Source organism: Dryobates pubescens, chromosome 5, assembly GCF_014839835.1.
Source record: "Dryobates pubescens isolate bDryPub1 chromosome 5, bDryPub1.pri, whole genome shotgun sequence".
Classification (NCBI taxonomy): Eukaryota; Metazoa; Chordata; class Aves; order Piciformes; family Picidae; genus Dryobates; species Dryobates pubescens.
In genome coordinates this window covers 915783-931819 of record NC_071616.1, presented here as the reverse complement: position 1 = coordinate 931819, position 16037 = coordinate 915783, and the positions used below count along the sequence as shown (strand labels likewise).

At 53.5% G+C, this 16037-nt stretch overlaps 1 protein-coding gene across 1 annotated transcript in view; it reads left to right on the top strand.

Moving 5' to 3' along the window:
• The window catches only part of PRR5L (proline rich 5 like), a 52980-nt gene extending 38277 nt beyond the window's left edge, over positions 1 to 14703 (top strand). The window contains exons 5-8 of the mRNA XM_054162141.1: positions 1744 to 1835; positions 6093 to 6233; positions 13491 to 13617; positions 14321 to 14703. Coding sequence (XP_054018116.1) covers positions 1744 to 1835; positions 6093 to 6233; positions 13491 to 13617; positions 14321 to 14703 — 743 coding nt within the window. The remainder of the gene's footprint in view (positions 1 to 1743; positions 1836 to 6092; positions 6234 to 13490; positions 13618 to 14320) is intronic.
• The last annotated feature ends 1334 nt before the right edge of the window (positions 14704 to 16037 follow it).

The following is a 16037-nucleotide window of genomic DNA, read 5'->3' as shown; positions in this document are numbered from 1 at the left end:
GGAGCAGAGCTCCTGCTGCAGGGCCTGGCACTGCCTTCCTGTGCCTGCTTTGCTCATCCCAGCCTCCTGCTGCAGCGTGGCTTCTCTTCACACAGGCTCTCACAACCTCTTTAATGCCTGCTGTGGGATTTGTGTTTACTCGAGGAAACAAACCATTCCCCCTTTCTCTGCAGAAGGAGAAGTGGTCTGTGACCTTTCATTCTGGCTCCACACACCACAGCCTTGCAGCTGTGGGGAGGAGGCAGAGGAGGGAAAGCTCTAAGTGTTCAGTGAAGCCATTTCCTGTTGCCTTTTTCACTGGCAACTGGCAGTCTCTGGTGATGGGTAGCTGCTCTGGAGGAGCTGAGTGGGTGCTCATCTGCCCCTGCAGTTCCAGTGTGGAAGCTGGCATCATACCTGACACCATGGAGTCTCCCTCTGAACCCTCCTGAGGCCATCAATTGGTTCTCTGCTTAAAAGGAAACCTCCACAGGATCAGATCTCATCTTGCTGCCTTTCTGCTCTCTGGCTGTGTCCAAAGCAGCACACTCCATGAGTAAGGAGAGTGAAAGCCCATGGGGAAGTCTTCAGAGGGGGAAAGCACTTCAGTACCTGCTGATGAGGCTCCTTTGAGTTGCTATTTCATGGCTGTTCCAGTTTCTCATAGAAGGGTTTGGGTTGGAAGGGCCCCAAAAAGTCATCCAGCCCAACCCCCTGCACTCAGCAGGGACATCCTCCCCTGCAGCAGGCTGCTCACAGCCTTCTCCAGCCTCACCTTCAACAGCTCCAGGCATGGAGCCTCAACCACCTCCCTGGGCAACCTCCTGCAGTGTCCCAGCAGCCTCCTGCTGCAGAACTTGTTGCTCACATCCAATCTCAATCTGCTCTGCTCTCATTCCAAACCATTGCCCCTGGGCCTGTCCCTGCAGGCCTTTCCCTCAGCCTGGCCTCCTGCAGAGCTGCTCCAGACCCCTGACCATCTTGGTGGCCTCTGGAGCCTCTCCATCAGCTCCATGTCCTTGCTGTGCTGAGGGCTCCAGAGCTGGACACAGCCCTGCAGGAGAGGTCTCACAGAGCAGAGCAGAGGGGCAGAATCCTCTCTCTCCATCTCTGGCCACACTGCTTTGGATGCAGCCCAGGCTGCCCTTGGCCTTCTGTGCTGCCAGCTCACACTGCTGGCTCCTGTCCAGCTTCTCAGCCACCAGCACCCCAAGTCCTTCCCTGCAGGGCTGCTCTCAATCTCATCCTCCCCCAGCCTGGACTGATCTCTGGGATTGCCCTGACCTAGGTGCAGGACAGAGGCTTTGGTGCTTGTCAGGATGCTGCTGCTGTGTCTGTGCTTGGGAGATGCCAGAGTGTGCTCAGCTCCTCTAAGTGGTCTCCCTGATGCCTTTGCTGCAGAGCCCCTGATGCTGGCTGTGACCTGCTGGCCTTCAGATTCAGCTGTGCCCCCATGCCTGTGAGCTGTGAGCTCACACAGCCTTTTCCTGTGGAGCGGAAGCCCCCAGTGGCAGAGGGCCTTCACTCCTCTGTTGGAGCTGCTCTCCTGTCTCCTTCACAGCACAGAGCAATTCATCACCACAGCCCTGTGTCTCCCAGCAGTTAGGGCAAAGCTTGAGCTGAGTGGTGTCCAGTATACAGTGGAGTTGTGGCTGTGGAGAGTGGGGCTGTGTCCCTTAGCAGGGGATTAGAGGGGGATGGGGAGGCTGAGGTGGCTGTGCAGTGGGCCTGCCACTGATGCTGCTGCTCCTGCTCTGCCCACAGGTGAGGAGCGCATCGATGTCCTCTCTGAGATCTGGGATCACTATTTTACAGAGACTCTGCCTACACTCCAGGCAATCTTCTACCCAGTCCAGGTAATCTCAGTGTTGCAATGCAGCCTTCAGTCACCTGAGCCAATGCACAGTCTCACACTCTCACAGTATCACCAAGGTTGGAAGAGACCTCAAGGATCAGCAAGTCCAACCTGTCACCACTGACCTCATGACTGTGCCACATCCAAGCCCCTCTTGAACACCTCCAGGGATGGGGACTCCACCACCTCCCTGGGCAGCACATCCCAATGGCGAACGACTCGCTCGCTGAAGAACTTTCTCCTCACCTCGAGTCTAAACCTCCTCTGGCACAGCTTGAGACTGTGTCCTCTTGTTCTGGTGCTGGGTGCCTGGGAGAAGAGACCAACTCCCACCTGGCTACAACCTCCCTTCAGGCAGTTGGAGAGAGCAAGAAGGTCTCCCCTGAGCCTCTTCTTCTGCAGGCTAAGCAACCCCAGCTCCCTCAGCCTCTCCTCCCCAGCTTTCTTGCCCTTCTCTGGACACCTTCCAGCAGCTCAACCTCTTTCCTAACCTGAGGGGCCCAGAACTGGACACAGGACTCAAGGTGTGGCCTAAGCAGTGCTGAGCACAGGGCACAATGACCTCCCTGCTCCTGCTGGCCACACTCTTCCTGATGCAGGCCAGGATGCCCTTGGCCTTCAGCTGCAAATGTCTGCTAATGGCATGTGGAAACCTCTGTTCCAGCAGTGCTGTTCCACCACTGGCTCAAAACCTTTAAACTGAATCTAGGGGGGAAAAGAGTTTGCCCAAGTCAATATTAACTGTGTGTGAAGGGCTGCTAAGATCTGCTGGGCAAGCACACTGCTTTAGGCTGACTTTACTCCTACTTGGCTACCCCTCTGTCACGGCTAAGTTTCAAACACTGTGACTTGTCCAGGCTGAAGCTCTGGGCCATTTGTGTTTCTAGTTCCAAGCTGATCTCCTTCCATGCCCAGGTGACTGCCTGCTGGATGTGGGGCAGGCTGTGGATGTGGTCTGCCTGGACCTCAGCAAGGCCTTGGACACCATCCCCCACAGCAAACTGCTGGCCAAGCTGTCAGCCCCTGGCTGGGACAGCAGCTCTCTGAGCTGGGTGAGGAACTGGCTGGAGGCTGAGCCCAGAGAGTGGTGGTGAATGGTGCCACAGCCAGCTGGCAGCCAGGCACCAGTGGTGTGCCCCAGGGATCAGTGCTGGGCCCCAGCCTGTTCAATATCTTGATTGATGATCTGAAGGAGGGGATGGAGTCCATCAGCAGTAAATGTGCAGCTGACAGCAAGCTGGGGGCAGGAGTTGAGGGTAGGAGAGCTCTGCAGAGGGACCTTGCCAGGCTGGGCAGATGGGCAGAGGCCAAGGGCAGGAGATTGAACACATCCAAGTGCCAGGTTCTGCACTTTGGCCACAGCAACCCCAGGCAGTGCTGGGATCAGAGTGGCTGAGAGCAGCCAGGCAGAGAGGGACCTGGGGGTAGTGGTTGACAGCAGCTGAACATGAGCCAGCAGTGTGCCCAGGTGGCCAAGGCAGCCAATGGCATCCTGGCCTGCATCAGGAAGAGTGTGGCCAGCAGGAGCAGGGAGGTCATTGTGCCCTGTGCTCAGCACTGCTTAGGCCACACCTTGAGTCCTGTGTCCAGTTCTGGGCCCCTCAGTTTAGGAAAGAGGTTGAGGTGCTGGAAGGTGTCCAGAGAAGGGCAACAAAGCTGGGGAGGGGTCTGGAGCACAGCCCTGTGAGGAGAGGCTGAGGGAGCTGGGGTTGCTTAGCCTGAAGAAGAGGAGGCTCAGGGGGAGACCTTCTTGCTCTCTCCAACTCCCTGAAGGGAGGTTGTAGCCAGGTGGGGGTTGGTCTCTTCTCCCAGGCAAGCAGCACCAGAACAAGAGGACACAGTCTCAAGCTGTGGCAGGGGAGGTTCAGGCTGGAGGTGAGGAAGAAATTCTTCCCAGCAAGAGAGATTGGCCCATGGGATGTGCTGCCCAGGGAGGTGGTGGAGTCCCCATCCCTGGAGGTGTTTAGGACCTCAGCCTGGCTGAGACCCTTGGTGCCATGGTTGAGTTGATCAGATGGTGCTGGGTGATAGGTTGGACTGGATGATATCAAAGGTCTTTTCCAACCTGGTTAATCCTATCCTATCCTATCCTATCCTATCCTATCCTATCCTATCCTATCCTATCCTATCCTATCCTATCCTATCCTATCCTATCCTATCCTATCCTATCCTATCCTATCCTATCCTATCCTATCCTATCCTACCCTATCCTACCCTACCCTACCCTACCCTACCCTACCCTACCCTACCCTACCCTGTTTCTCAACACTTGGGCCTGCTGGTGCAGATGGCAGTGCTGGCAGCTTGTCTTCAGAAGGATGACTCTGAAGAGCAGATCAGAAGCAAATGTGTTTCAGCTCTCCCTAACCTGCTTCTGGAGGGTTTGTCTCCCACTTTGCCTTTGGGAAATCCTCTGCTGGGTTTTCTTTGAAGCTTTAATAAGGGGGGGGCAAGTCAGTGAATATTTGTGTAGAAGATGCCTGAAGAGGTCTGTGGGAGCCCTGCTTGCCCAGGGTGCTTTGAGAGCTGCATATGCCACCAGGAGTGCTGAGCTGAAGCTTTGTACTGATACAGTTTTAGTCAGGGTCTCCCTGCAAGCACCCTCCTTACCTCCCCAGCCCATTCTGATCTTCTCTTCCATCAGAGGGAAAGAAAAATGCACCTCAGGAGACTGACAGTCTTGGACATGCTCCCCTGCTCCTCTTGGCTTTTGCCTCTCCCACAAGACACTTCCCACAGCCTTCTAGAGTTCTTTTTCCCTTGTGTGATTTGAAAGGCAGGAGGCAGAGCCCAGTGGTTGCCCTTTCCCCTCTGCTGCTGCTGAAGCTGGAGGAAGGGCTGCTTGCACTGACAAGACACTAACCCTTCTCCTGTGTTTGTTTGTCATTCTTTCCTTGCTGCAGATGCTCCAAGGTAGGTGCTGGGCAGGTGAAACTGCCCAACTCTAACATCCTGTCTCCGTCTCCTTTGTACCACTTCATGCTCAGTCAGGGGCTGACCTTAATCTGCTTCAGCAGGGGTTTGTCTGCCCTGCTGTGCAGCAGCTCTGTGCTTTGGGGAAACAGCTGGGCTAGCTGTGTCTCACACACCCACTGATGCTGCTGATCCTGCCTCTCAGCAGCAAAACCCAGAACCCTCCTCCCCTGCTCTCAGGCACCCCTGAGGAGGAGAGGAACACAGATCACTGCCCAGTGGGGGCAGCCCTTGGCAGTGACTTGGTGGCAGTGGGGAAAGCAGGACTGTGGAGTGCTGAGATCCTTTGAAAGCTTGGCTTGGTTACTGTGGGTGTCTGGTGGTGGTGCCTCTGGCACTCAGAATCATTTCAGAGAAGCTGGGAACTTTCAGGGAAGCACTGACACTTTACAGGTGAGGAACTGAAAGGTGACAGGCAGCATGGCTAATGCCCTGTAGGCACCCAGGTCCTACACAAGTGGGTTTAAACCAGCCTAGAGGAAGCGAGAGCAGAGAACAGGAGGCTGGAGGAGGCTGCAGGCAGCCCTAAGAGCAGCCTGCCAGGACCTGAAGGGGGCTACAAGAAGGCTGCAGAGAGACTGTTTGCAAAGGCCTGCAGGGACAGGAGCAGGGGCAATGGTTTGGAATGAGAGCAGAGCAGATTGAGATTGGATGTGAGCAACAAGTTCTGCAGCAGGAGGCTGCTGGGACACTGCAAGAGGTTGCCCAGGGAGGGAGTGGAGGCCCCATGCCTGGGGATGTTGAAGGTGAGGCTGCAGAAGGCTGTGAGCAGCCTGCTGTAGGGGAGGATGTCCCTGCTAAGTGCAGGGGGTTTGACAGGATGGCTTTTGGAGGTCCCTTCCAACCCAAACCATCTATGAAGAAGGGATCCAACACAGACCAGAGGCAGGCTTGGGAATACTCTGTCCCAGCCTCTTTTCCTACCCAACCCTCCCTGGTTTCTCAGATCTGTGTGGGAAAAATCCATGACCTGCATCTACCCTGGGCTTTGGAGGCTTGTACTGCATGGGATGGCAGCTGGGCTTCAGGATTTCACACTCCCTGGTGAAATGCAGGCCCAGAGGTGGCTTCAGCCCAAACCTAGCAGTGCCTCAGATGAGATGTTACTCATTCCAGAGTTGGTGTGAGACTGAGGGCAATGAGCTAAGAGTGCCATGAAGCCTCCTCCTGAGCAGTTAGAGGAGTGCTTTACCACAGCAGCAAGGGGCAAGAAGGAGCTTTTCTGTCTGTGAGGTGCAGACATGTCCCTGTAGCAGCTCCTGGATCTTGCCTTCTGTGTTTGCAGGGCCAGGAGCTGACCATCCGTCAGATCGCTCTTCTTGGCTTCAGAGACTTGGTCCTGCTGAAAGTGAAGCTGGAGGAAATTCTCCCCCTGCTCCAGACAAAGCTCCCAGCTTCCATTGTCCAGATGCTGTTGATTCTGCAGGTGGGCAGCCTCTTCCTTCCTTCATCTGACTCCACTTGGCTATCCCAACCACCTCACCTTGATCCAGCAAGAGGGATGTGTGCCATGTGTGTGCTGATGTGTGTGCTCAGCTGAGCAGCAAAGCTGGGCCTGAGAGCTGCATTGGAGTGTGCTGAGCTTTTATGGGAACAGGGGAAGAAGTCAAAGGGACCTCTAGAGATCGAGTCCAAGCCCCCTGCCAGAGCAGGAGCACAGAATCCAGCACAGGGCACACAGGAACACATCCAGATGGGGCTGGGAAGGCTCCAGAGAAGGAGACTCCACAACCTCCCTGGGCAGCCTGCTCCAGGGCTCTGGGAGCCTCACAGGGCAGAAGTTCCTCCTCATGTTGAGCTGGAACCTCCTGTGCTGGAGCTGATATCCATTGCCCCTTGTCCTCTCCCAGGGTGCAGCTGAGCAGAGCCTGTCCCTGTCCCCTGCCTCCTGACCCCCAGTCCTCAGCTATTGATAGACATTGATCAGATCTTCTCTCAGTCTTCTCCTCTGCAGACTGAACAGCCCCAGGGCTCTCAGCCTCTCCTCATCAGGCAGTGCTGCAGTCCCTTTAGCATCCTTGTAGCCCTCCAGCAGATCCCTGTCCCTCCTGAGCTGGGGAGCCCAGAGCTGGATGCAATATTCCAGGTGAGGTCTTAGCAGGGCAGAGCAGAGGGGGAGGAGAACCTCCCTGGCTCTGCTGGCCACACTCCTCTGAATGCAGCCCAGGATCCCCTTGGCCTTCTTGGCCCCCAGGGCACATTGCTGTCCCCTGCAGAACTTGCTGCCCCCCAGCACTCCCAGGTCCTTCTCCAGGGGGCTGCTCTCCAGCTGATCCCCTCCCAGCCTGTCCTGCTGCAGCTTATTCTTGTCCCCAGGGGCAGGACTCTGCACTCATCCCTGTTGAGCCTCATTAGGTTCCTCTCTGCCCAGCTCTCAGCCTGTCCAAGGCTCTGAATGGCCTCACAGCCTTCAGGTGTCTCAGCCAAGCGTCCCAGTTTGGTATCATCAGCAAACCTGCTGAGCAGACTCTCTGTCCCCTCATCCATGTCACTGATGAAGATGTTGAACAGGACAGGACCCAGCACTGATCCCTGGGGGACTCCACTAGTTACAGCTCTCCAGCTGGACTTGGCACCACTGACCACCACAGAGACAGCTCCTGCTCGAGCTGCCCTGCTGGCCTGATGTTGCTGTAGGCATCAGCACAGCAACAACTCCTCAGTGCAGGCCCTCAGTGGGATCCCACCTGCCACCTTCCTACCCTTCAGGAATAAGGACAGCTCAGCTGCTCAGTGTTCACAGGCTTCTGGCTATGACTTGGGCAAGGAGGTTGACTTGGATGGCAGCTGAACCTTGCTTCAGGCTTCTCACCTGTGCTCATCCAAGTGCTCTGCTGAAACAGGAAAGAAATTTTGGTCCTGAAGTGTGTCCAGAGAAGGGCAACCAAGCTGGTGAAGGGTCTGGAGAACAGGGCTTGGTGAGGAGCCCTGAGAGAGCTGGGGGTGTTTAGTCTGGAGGAAAGGAGGTTAAGGGGAGACCTCATTGCTCTCTACAGCTCCCTGAAAGGAAGCTGGAGCCAGGTGGGGGCTGGGCTCTTCTCCCTGTGTGATACAAAGAGAGACATGGTAGGACTCAATGACCTTAAAGGTTGTGGTAGGTTGAGAGAGGGCTTAGCTCTCCCTCCTCCACAGAGTAAGAAACCACAGCTAACCCAGTCGAAGAGCAAGCTATATATTTACAAGCATATATGGAAAGCAGGTTATATATAACACAATATATACAGGTATTTACAATATATACACAGAAATACACAGCAAAGACAAATAACACAACAAAAATCCCTCCCCCAGGAGGGATCCCCTCCCTGTAACCCCCTCTCTCCCCCCCTACCTCCCTTTTTTCCCCAAAAAGGGGTTAGAGAGAAAGAAAGGCAAGTTATTAAGGGAAAGAGTTGTTAGTAAGCTTCAAAAGCCCATGCAGGACTAGTTTTTGCTTATCTGAAGGCCAACTCCAGCAGTTCGTGAAGCAGCAGGCAGGGAGAGCAGGCTGAAAAACCAAACTCCCCCAACTCCCAAACCGAACTGAACTGAGGAAAAAAAAAATTCCAACTGCTCCACAATCTAAAGTTGCATTTTATCCATGCACCAATGAAATTCGTTTAGAATATCAGAATGTTTTGGTTCTAGTACCAAAAACATTAGCCAGTGTGTTCCAGCAGTGTTTGTTCTTAAAGGCACAGCCTCAAACGACCACAGTCCACCCCTTTCTAAACAATTTCATTGGCTGTTCGTACTGTCCATCCAATCCAGAACAATATTTACAGTTCGTAAGTCAAGTTCATCGTCCATTCCGGCTATACTCAGATGGAGATGATTCAGAAGTCCAAGAAAATCAAAAATCAAGAAAATGGCAAACAGTTTGTCTCTCCGCCGACGAAGCAAAGAAAAGGGAAACAGGGACTCAGGGACTCTCAGTTGACTCAGGGCTCTCAGGGTTCTCAGGGTTCGTGCACCGTAGATTCCTCAGAGACTCTTCCTTTGGACGCGCTGTAGCTGTACAACAGTCTGAAATTAAACTCTCTCAGCTAAAGTTAAATCTCTTTGTGGAATACACTGAATTTCACCATTCTCTTGCATTACCCAATAAGTGTGACCCGGACCTTCTGCTGAAACCACCCCTCGGACAGGTTTAGCCTCTCCTGAGGGCGAAAATACCCAAACAGTTTTACCTAACAGATTCTTTTCCCTAACAACAGGAGCTCTATCACCTTCTACTTTCTGTAGCAGATCAGAATGTGCAGGTCCAGCTCGGTTCACTGAACCTCTACTGTTCACCAGCCAGGTTGCTTGTGCTAAATGTTTCTCCCAGTTTTTCAAAGATCCACCTCCCATGGCTTTGAGAGTGGTCTTCAACAAACCGTTGTAGCGTTCAATCTTCCCTGCAGCCGGTGCATAGTAAGGAATGTGGAAAATCCACTCAATACCGTGCTCTTTTGCCCAGCTCTTTACAAGGCTGTTCTTGAAGTGAGTTCCGTTGTCTGACTCAATCCTCTCTGGAGTTCCGTGTCTCCACAGGATCTGTCTCTCCAGACCCAGAATGGTGTTGCGTGCAGTTGCATGTGGAACTGCATAAGTTTCCAGCCATCCAGTGTTTGCCTCTACCATAGTAAGCACGTACTGCTTACCAGAACGAGAATGTGGTAGAGTGATGTAGTCAATCTGCCAAGCTTCACCATACCTGTACTTGGACCATCTGTCACCATACCACAAGGGCTTAATTCGCTTTGCCTGCTTAATAGCAGCACAAATGTCACAGTCATGGATGACTTGTGTGATGGCATCCATGGAAATGTCTATGGATCTGTCACGAGCCCATTGGTATGTTGCATCTCTGCCTTGATGTCCTGATGAATCGTGAGCCCACCGAGCTAAGAATATCTCACCTCGGTGTTTCCAGTCGAGATCAAGATCAGAGTCCTTGTCTGCTTGAGAAACTCTTGCAGCTAGATCTGCCTGATGGTTGTGCTGCTGTTCCTCAGTAGCTTTGCTCTTAGGAATGTGAGCATCAATGTGTCTCACCTTCACTGGAATTCTCTCGACTCGATCAGCAATGTCTTGCCACAGGTCGGCTGCCCAGATGGGTTTTCCTTTCCTCTGCCAGCCATTCTTCTTCCAGTTCTTTAGCCAACCCCATAGAGCATTGGCTACCATCCATGAGTCGGTGTAGAGATAAAGCTTTGGCCATCTCTCACGTTCAGCTACGTCGAGAGCTAGCTGGACAGCTTTTACCTCTGCAAACTGACTGGACTCTCCTTCTCCATCCTTCGCCTCTGCAACTCGGCGTGTTGGACTCCACACGGCAGACTTCCACCTTCGCTTGTTCCCGACGAGACGACAGGAACCGTCTGTGAACAAAGCATATTTCTTCTCATCATCAGAAAGGTCATTGTAAGGAGGAGCTTCCTCAGCACGAGTTACTCTCTCCTCTGGAGGCTTAGCACAGTTGGTATCTTCAGGCCAACTTGAGATCACCTCCACCAGACCAGGTCTTTCAAGATTTCCCATTCGAGCTCTCTGTGTTATCAGAGCCATCCACTTGGACCAGGTGGAATCTGTAGCATGATGTGGTGTGGAACCCTTGCCTTTGAACATCCAATTCAAAACTGGCAATCTGGGAGCTAAGAGAAGTTGTGACTCAGTTCCAATCACTTCAGAAGCTGCTTTCACTCCTTCATAGGCAGCTAGAATCTCTTTCTCTGTTGGAGTGTAAATAGCCTCTGAACCTCTGTAACCTCGACTCCAGAAACCAAGAGGTCGTCCACGTGTCTCACCTGGAGCTTTCTGCCACAAGCACCAGGTTGGACCATTGTCACCTGCAGCCGTGTACAAAATGTTCTTGATGTCTGGACCATCTCGGACAGGTTCCAGACCCACTGCTTGTACCACTTCTTACTTTATCTGATCAAAGGCTGCTTGTTGTTCAGGTCCCCAGTGGAAACTGTTCCTCTTTCGAGTCACATCATACAGAGGTTTCACAATCTGACTGTATCCAGGAATGTGTAGTCTCCAAAATCCCACTATCCCCAAGAGACGTAGAGTTTCTTGCTTGTTCGTGGGATTTGCCATGGTAGAGACTCTATTTACCACATCCACTGGAATGTGTCGGCGTCCATCCTGCCACTGCACTCCCAGAAACTGGATCTCTGTGGTAGGACCTTTCACCTTGTCTTTCTTGATGGCAAAACCTGCATTCAGAAGAATGTCCATGATTTTGTTACCTTTCTCGAAGACTTCCTCAGCAGTCTTACCCCAGACAATGATATCATCGATGAACTGGATGTGTTCTGGAGCACCACCTTCCTCCAGAGCATCATGGATCACTGCATGACAGATGCTGGAGCTGTGGATCCAGCCCATTGGCAGTCTGTTGAAAGTGTACTGTATTCCTCTCCAGGTGAAAGCAAACTGAGGCCTGCATTCCTCTGCTATGGGAATAGAGAAGAATGCATTAGCAATGTCTATGGTAGCATACCATTTGGCCTCTTTGGATTCCAGCTCGTACTGGAGTTCCATCATGTCTGGTACTGCTGCACTCATAGGCGGTGTTACTTCATTCAGGGCTCGGTAGTCCACTGTCAGACGCCAGTCTCCATTCGGCTTTCGCACAGGCCACACTGGACTGTTGAAAGGTGAATGAGTTTTGCTGATGACTTTCTGACTCTCCAACTGGCGAATCAGATTCTGAATGGGCAACAAAGAGTCACGGTTGGTTCTGTATTGTCTGTGATGCACAGTCCGAGAAGCAACCGGCAACTTAATGTCCTGAATCTTGTGTTGTCCCACAACTGCAGAGTCATCAGAAAGCTCAGGTCTAGCAGACAGCTTCAGCTTTTGTCCATCAATCTCTACAGAAGCTACTCCAAAAGCCCATTTGTAACCCTTAGGGTCCTTGAAACGCCCTTCTCTCAGAAAATCAATTCCCAAAATACAAGGTGCATCAGGTCCGGTCACAACTGTATGCTTCTTCCACTGTTTACCAGTTAGACTTATATTAACCTCCACCGTACTTAACTCTTGAGATCCACCAGTGACTCCCAGAATAGTTATGGACTCCGATCCCTGATCATTTGATGGCAATATGGTGCACTGAGCTCCTGTGTCAACCAAGGCCCTGTACTTCTGAAATTGTGAAGTGCCAGGCCACTGGATGTACACATCCCAATAGATTCTGTTATCTGTATTACCCCTCTCCTCCCCCTGGCGGGAGGCAGGGCACCCCTAATTGTGGGGAACATGCCCACAGGTGCAACGAGCACACTGTGCAGTGTTAGAACTGGAGCCACTGTTGGAGCTGTCATCGTTGTCCTGGGGAACTGTGGAAGTAACAGCTACCCTTCTGGTATTACTACCCTGGGTTCTGCCACTTTGCAGTTCCCTCAGTCTCCTGAAAAGATTAGAAGTTGGTTGGCCATCCCACCTGTTCATGTTCTCACCAAACTGATCACGCAGGGTAATCCAAATAGTCCTACGTGACTGCCTTGGTGGTCTGTTTTGGTTTGGCCTGTTTTGGAATGACCTCCTTGGAGGATGTCTATTCCTCACAGATGAAACCGGTACCCACCTGGAAGAAGAATTGGAATTATCTCTTTGTGCCAATTGGGATATGGTGTTTTTAAATTCATCCTTCAGCTCTTTCATGCAATTCTCCAGTTTTCCAGACAGAGTTTCAATGGCTGAAACCAAAGAAACACGTGTCATGCTATCATCCAATTGTCTCAATTGATCAGTGAATTGGCCAACCGTAGGAGGGGCTCCACCATAATTTCTTGCTACAATTCTGCTTGCCAGAATGTTTGCATAATTGGAAGGAGCAAGCTTGATGAGCTTTTTAGCAAGACCATTTCCTACAGGAACATCATCAGGATTCAGAGATTCATGTTCACCATAGAGTATCTAACAGCAAATTCTCTCAGGCGCTTGATCCCCTCATCTATGGTAGTCCAGGGCTTAGGATTCCATGGAAGATCATCTCGGGAAGGGTATCTCATGAGAACCGCCATTAGAAGGCGTATCCACAGATTAACCTTACCGAGAGCCTTGCCTAGATGTCTACCTATTCCATTATCCTTCGAGAGAGTTCCTAGCTGGGCTGCTGACTTGTCTCCAACCATTAGAGCTGGAGCACCTGTATCATAACATCTACCAAGCCAAGCGAGAACTGGGTCCTTATCTGCTCTGAGGTAATCTTTGCGCACATTTCTCCATTCCTCATGCGGTGAAGAACAGTCAGATATATCATCTTGTTCTTCCTCCTTTGCATCCTCTTCCTCAACCAAACAACCTTTCTGACACTCTCTCGAGAAGCACCACCACTAGCTGCTGTCCTACCAAGAGCTGCATCTCGATCCTCTGATGATCTCAATAACTGCTCCACAATCTGAAGTTGCATTTTATCCATGCACCAATGAAAGTCATTTAGAATATCAGAATGTTTTGGTTCTAGTACCGAAAACATTTAGCCAGTGTCACAGCACTGCTTGTTCTTAAAGGCACAGCCTCAAACGGTCACACATGGTAGGATTCAATGACCTTAAAGGTCTTCTACAAGCAGACTGAACCTATGGCTGTGTGATGTGGTTGGGATATTGCAGTGCTGAGAGATTTGCCAGACCTCAGGCTTCACGCAGAACCCTCACTCAGAACTACCTAAGGGTAATGCTGGCTTTTTCTGTTTGAATTTCAGAGTGTCCATGAACCTGGTGGCCCCACTGAGGGCTACCTGCAGCTGGAAGAGCTGGTCAAGCAGGTGGTCTCCCCATACCTGGGCTTGTGTGAGGATCACAGCTTCTCCAGTAGCACCTGCTTGCTTGGTAAGATACAGACAGTGCACAGAGCCTTTTCTGGAGTGACTCAGGACTGAGAGAACCATTGCTGCTCCAGCACTGCACACACACAAACAAAGCCTCTCTTCTCCCTGCATTTCAGCACTTTCTGCTGGGGGAGAAGCTGGACAGGAGCCAGCAGTGGGAGCCTGCAGCCCAGAAGGCCAGTGGCAGCCTGGGCTGCAGCCAAAGCAGGGTGGCCAGGGATGGAAAGGGGGCATTCTGCCCCTCTGCTCTGCCCTGTGAGACCTCACCTGCAGGGCTGTGTCCAGCTCTGAGCCCTCAGCACAGCAAGGACATGGAGCTGATGGAGAGGCTGCAGAGGAGGCCACCAAGATGCTCAGGGGCTGGAGCAGCTCTGCAGGAGGCCAGGCTGCAGAGCCCTCAGCTCCCTCAGGCTCTCCTCATGAGGAAGATGTTCCACTGCCCTGATCACCTTGGCGGCTCCACGCCAGACTCTCCCCTGCGCTGCGCTCACTCCTTGGCGGCTCGCTTCTCTGGCAGGCGGCAAGCAGGACGGGAAGCGCCTGCTGGCTGGGGCGGAGGCAGAGCTGCCTCCCAAGGGCGGCTGGCAGGAGGCACAGGCGTTGCCTCTGGGCCTCGCTGCTCCCCGAGGCCAGCCCGGCAGCTCAGGCGCGGCGCTGCCGCCGGGCGCGCTCCTGCTTACCGCTGCTCGCTTTGTCTCTTGCAGAGCGGCGCCGCTCCAGGTGCCGCCCGAAGCCCGGGGCGCTGAACTACTCCTCCCCGGCGGCGGCCGGCAGGCAGCCCAGCGAGACGGCCCTGAGCCCACTGACGGAGCAGGAGGGGGAGGCCTATCTGGAGAAGTGCGGCGGCGTCCGGCGCCACACCGTCGCCAACGCTCACTCGGACATCCGGCTGCTGGCCGTGGCCTCCGTGATGCACACGGCCGTGGTGGCCGAGGACGCAGACGGCCCCGACAAACGCGTGCTCCTGCCCCCCAGCCTGAGCCACGGGCGGTGCTCCAGCGAGCCTAGCATCGCCGACGGGCCGGAGGCGGCGCTGGCGGCGGGCAGGCAGGAGCCTGCGGAGCTGGGCTGCACCTCCGTCGGCTAGGAGGAGGCGGTGGGGAAAGGACTGGACGGCGTGGCCGCGCGGACGGGGAGACGGCTGGGAGCTTGGCTCCTGTCCTGGGGATGGCTTTGAGGGGCCTCCTGTCCTTTGGGGAATGCTCGCCGGGTTTGTTTTTCCTGCCTCTTGGGGCTTAGCATGGATGGAGGTGCCCAGGCTGCTCCCAAAGGAGACCTGAGGGCTGCAAAGGTTCTACTGTTGAGCAGCACCGTGCTGCCTTCTCTGAGCTTTCCTCCTCTACTCGTGCAAACACAGCCTCACGTTTGCTTCTCTTTCCTTGGTGTCACAGAATCGTCAGGGTTGGAAGGGACCTCAAGGCTCAGCCAGTTCCAACCCCCCTGCCATGGCCAGGGACACCTCACACTAGAGCTCACAGCCACCTCCAGTCTGGCTGCAAACACCTCCAGGCATGAGGCTCCCACCACCTCCCTGGGCAACCTGTGCCAGGCTCTCACCACCCTCATGGGCAACAACTTCTTTCTGACATCCCACCTGAACCTCCCCACTTCTAGTTTTGCTCCATCCCCCCAGTCCTATCCCTCCCTGACACCCTAAAAATCCCCTCCCCAGCTTTCTTGTAGCCCCCTTCAGACCCTGGAAGGTCACAATAAGGCCCCCTTGGACAAATTAGCCTCTTTCTGTTTCCCTCTGCCTTTCCCAGCTTGGTGCTGCTTGTTTGCTCTTGGTTCTTGCCAGAGAGAGCTGTGTGCTGAATGTTCTCTTTGCTTCTGGGGTCGTTGTGGCTGAGGGGGCTGCATTTTTCTCTTTGGCAGCTGAACTCAGGGAGGAAAGCTCAGGTCTGCTCAGGTGGCCTGTGAGAGAAGATCCTTGGGGTTGTCCTCCCATGGAGATGGATGGAAAGTGCAAATCGGAAGACATCAGACTTGGTTTTTGTTCCTCAGACCTGAAGAGGACTGAGTACACATGGGGTCCCAGCTGTGCTTCCTTTGGTTCCAGTCATCTCTTTGGTGGGGGGGGTGTTGTGTAAATGGGATGAAAAGGAAGGGTGGATCTTTCAATTGAGGGCAAAATACAGTCCTGAGCATCCTGGCATTTGGCATCAGTTTGCTTTCAGGTTTTCAGGGTCGTAGGGCTACAGTGAAAGGAGAGGTCTCAGTGGATTCCCTTGGGAAGGAGACTCCAGGCAGAGTCTGTAGGGGTGCAGGAGACATAAAGGGGCTTCTCAGCACTGGGCCATCAGGATTGCAGATGGGAGGTGCCAAGCAGGATTTCATCCTTGGGCTGGCCTGGTACTTCCAGCACTTGTGCATTTCCTAGAACCACAGAATGGTTTGGCTTGGAAGGGACCTCCAAAGGGC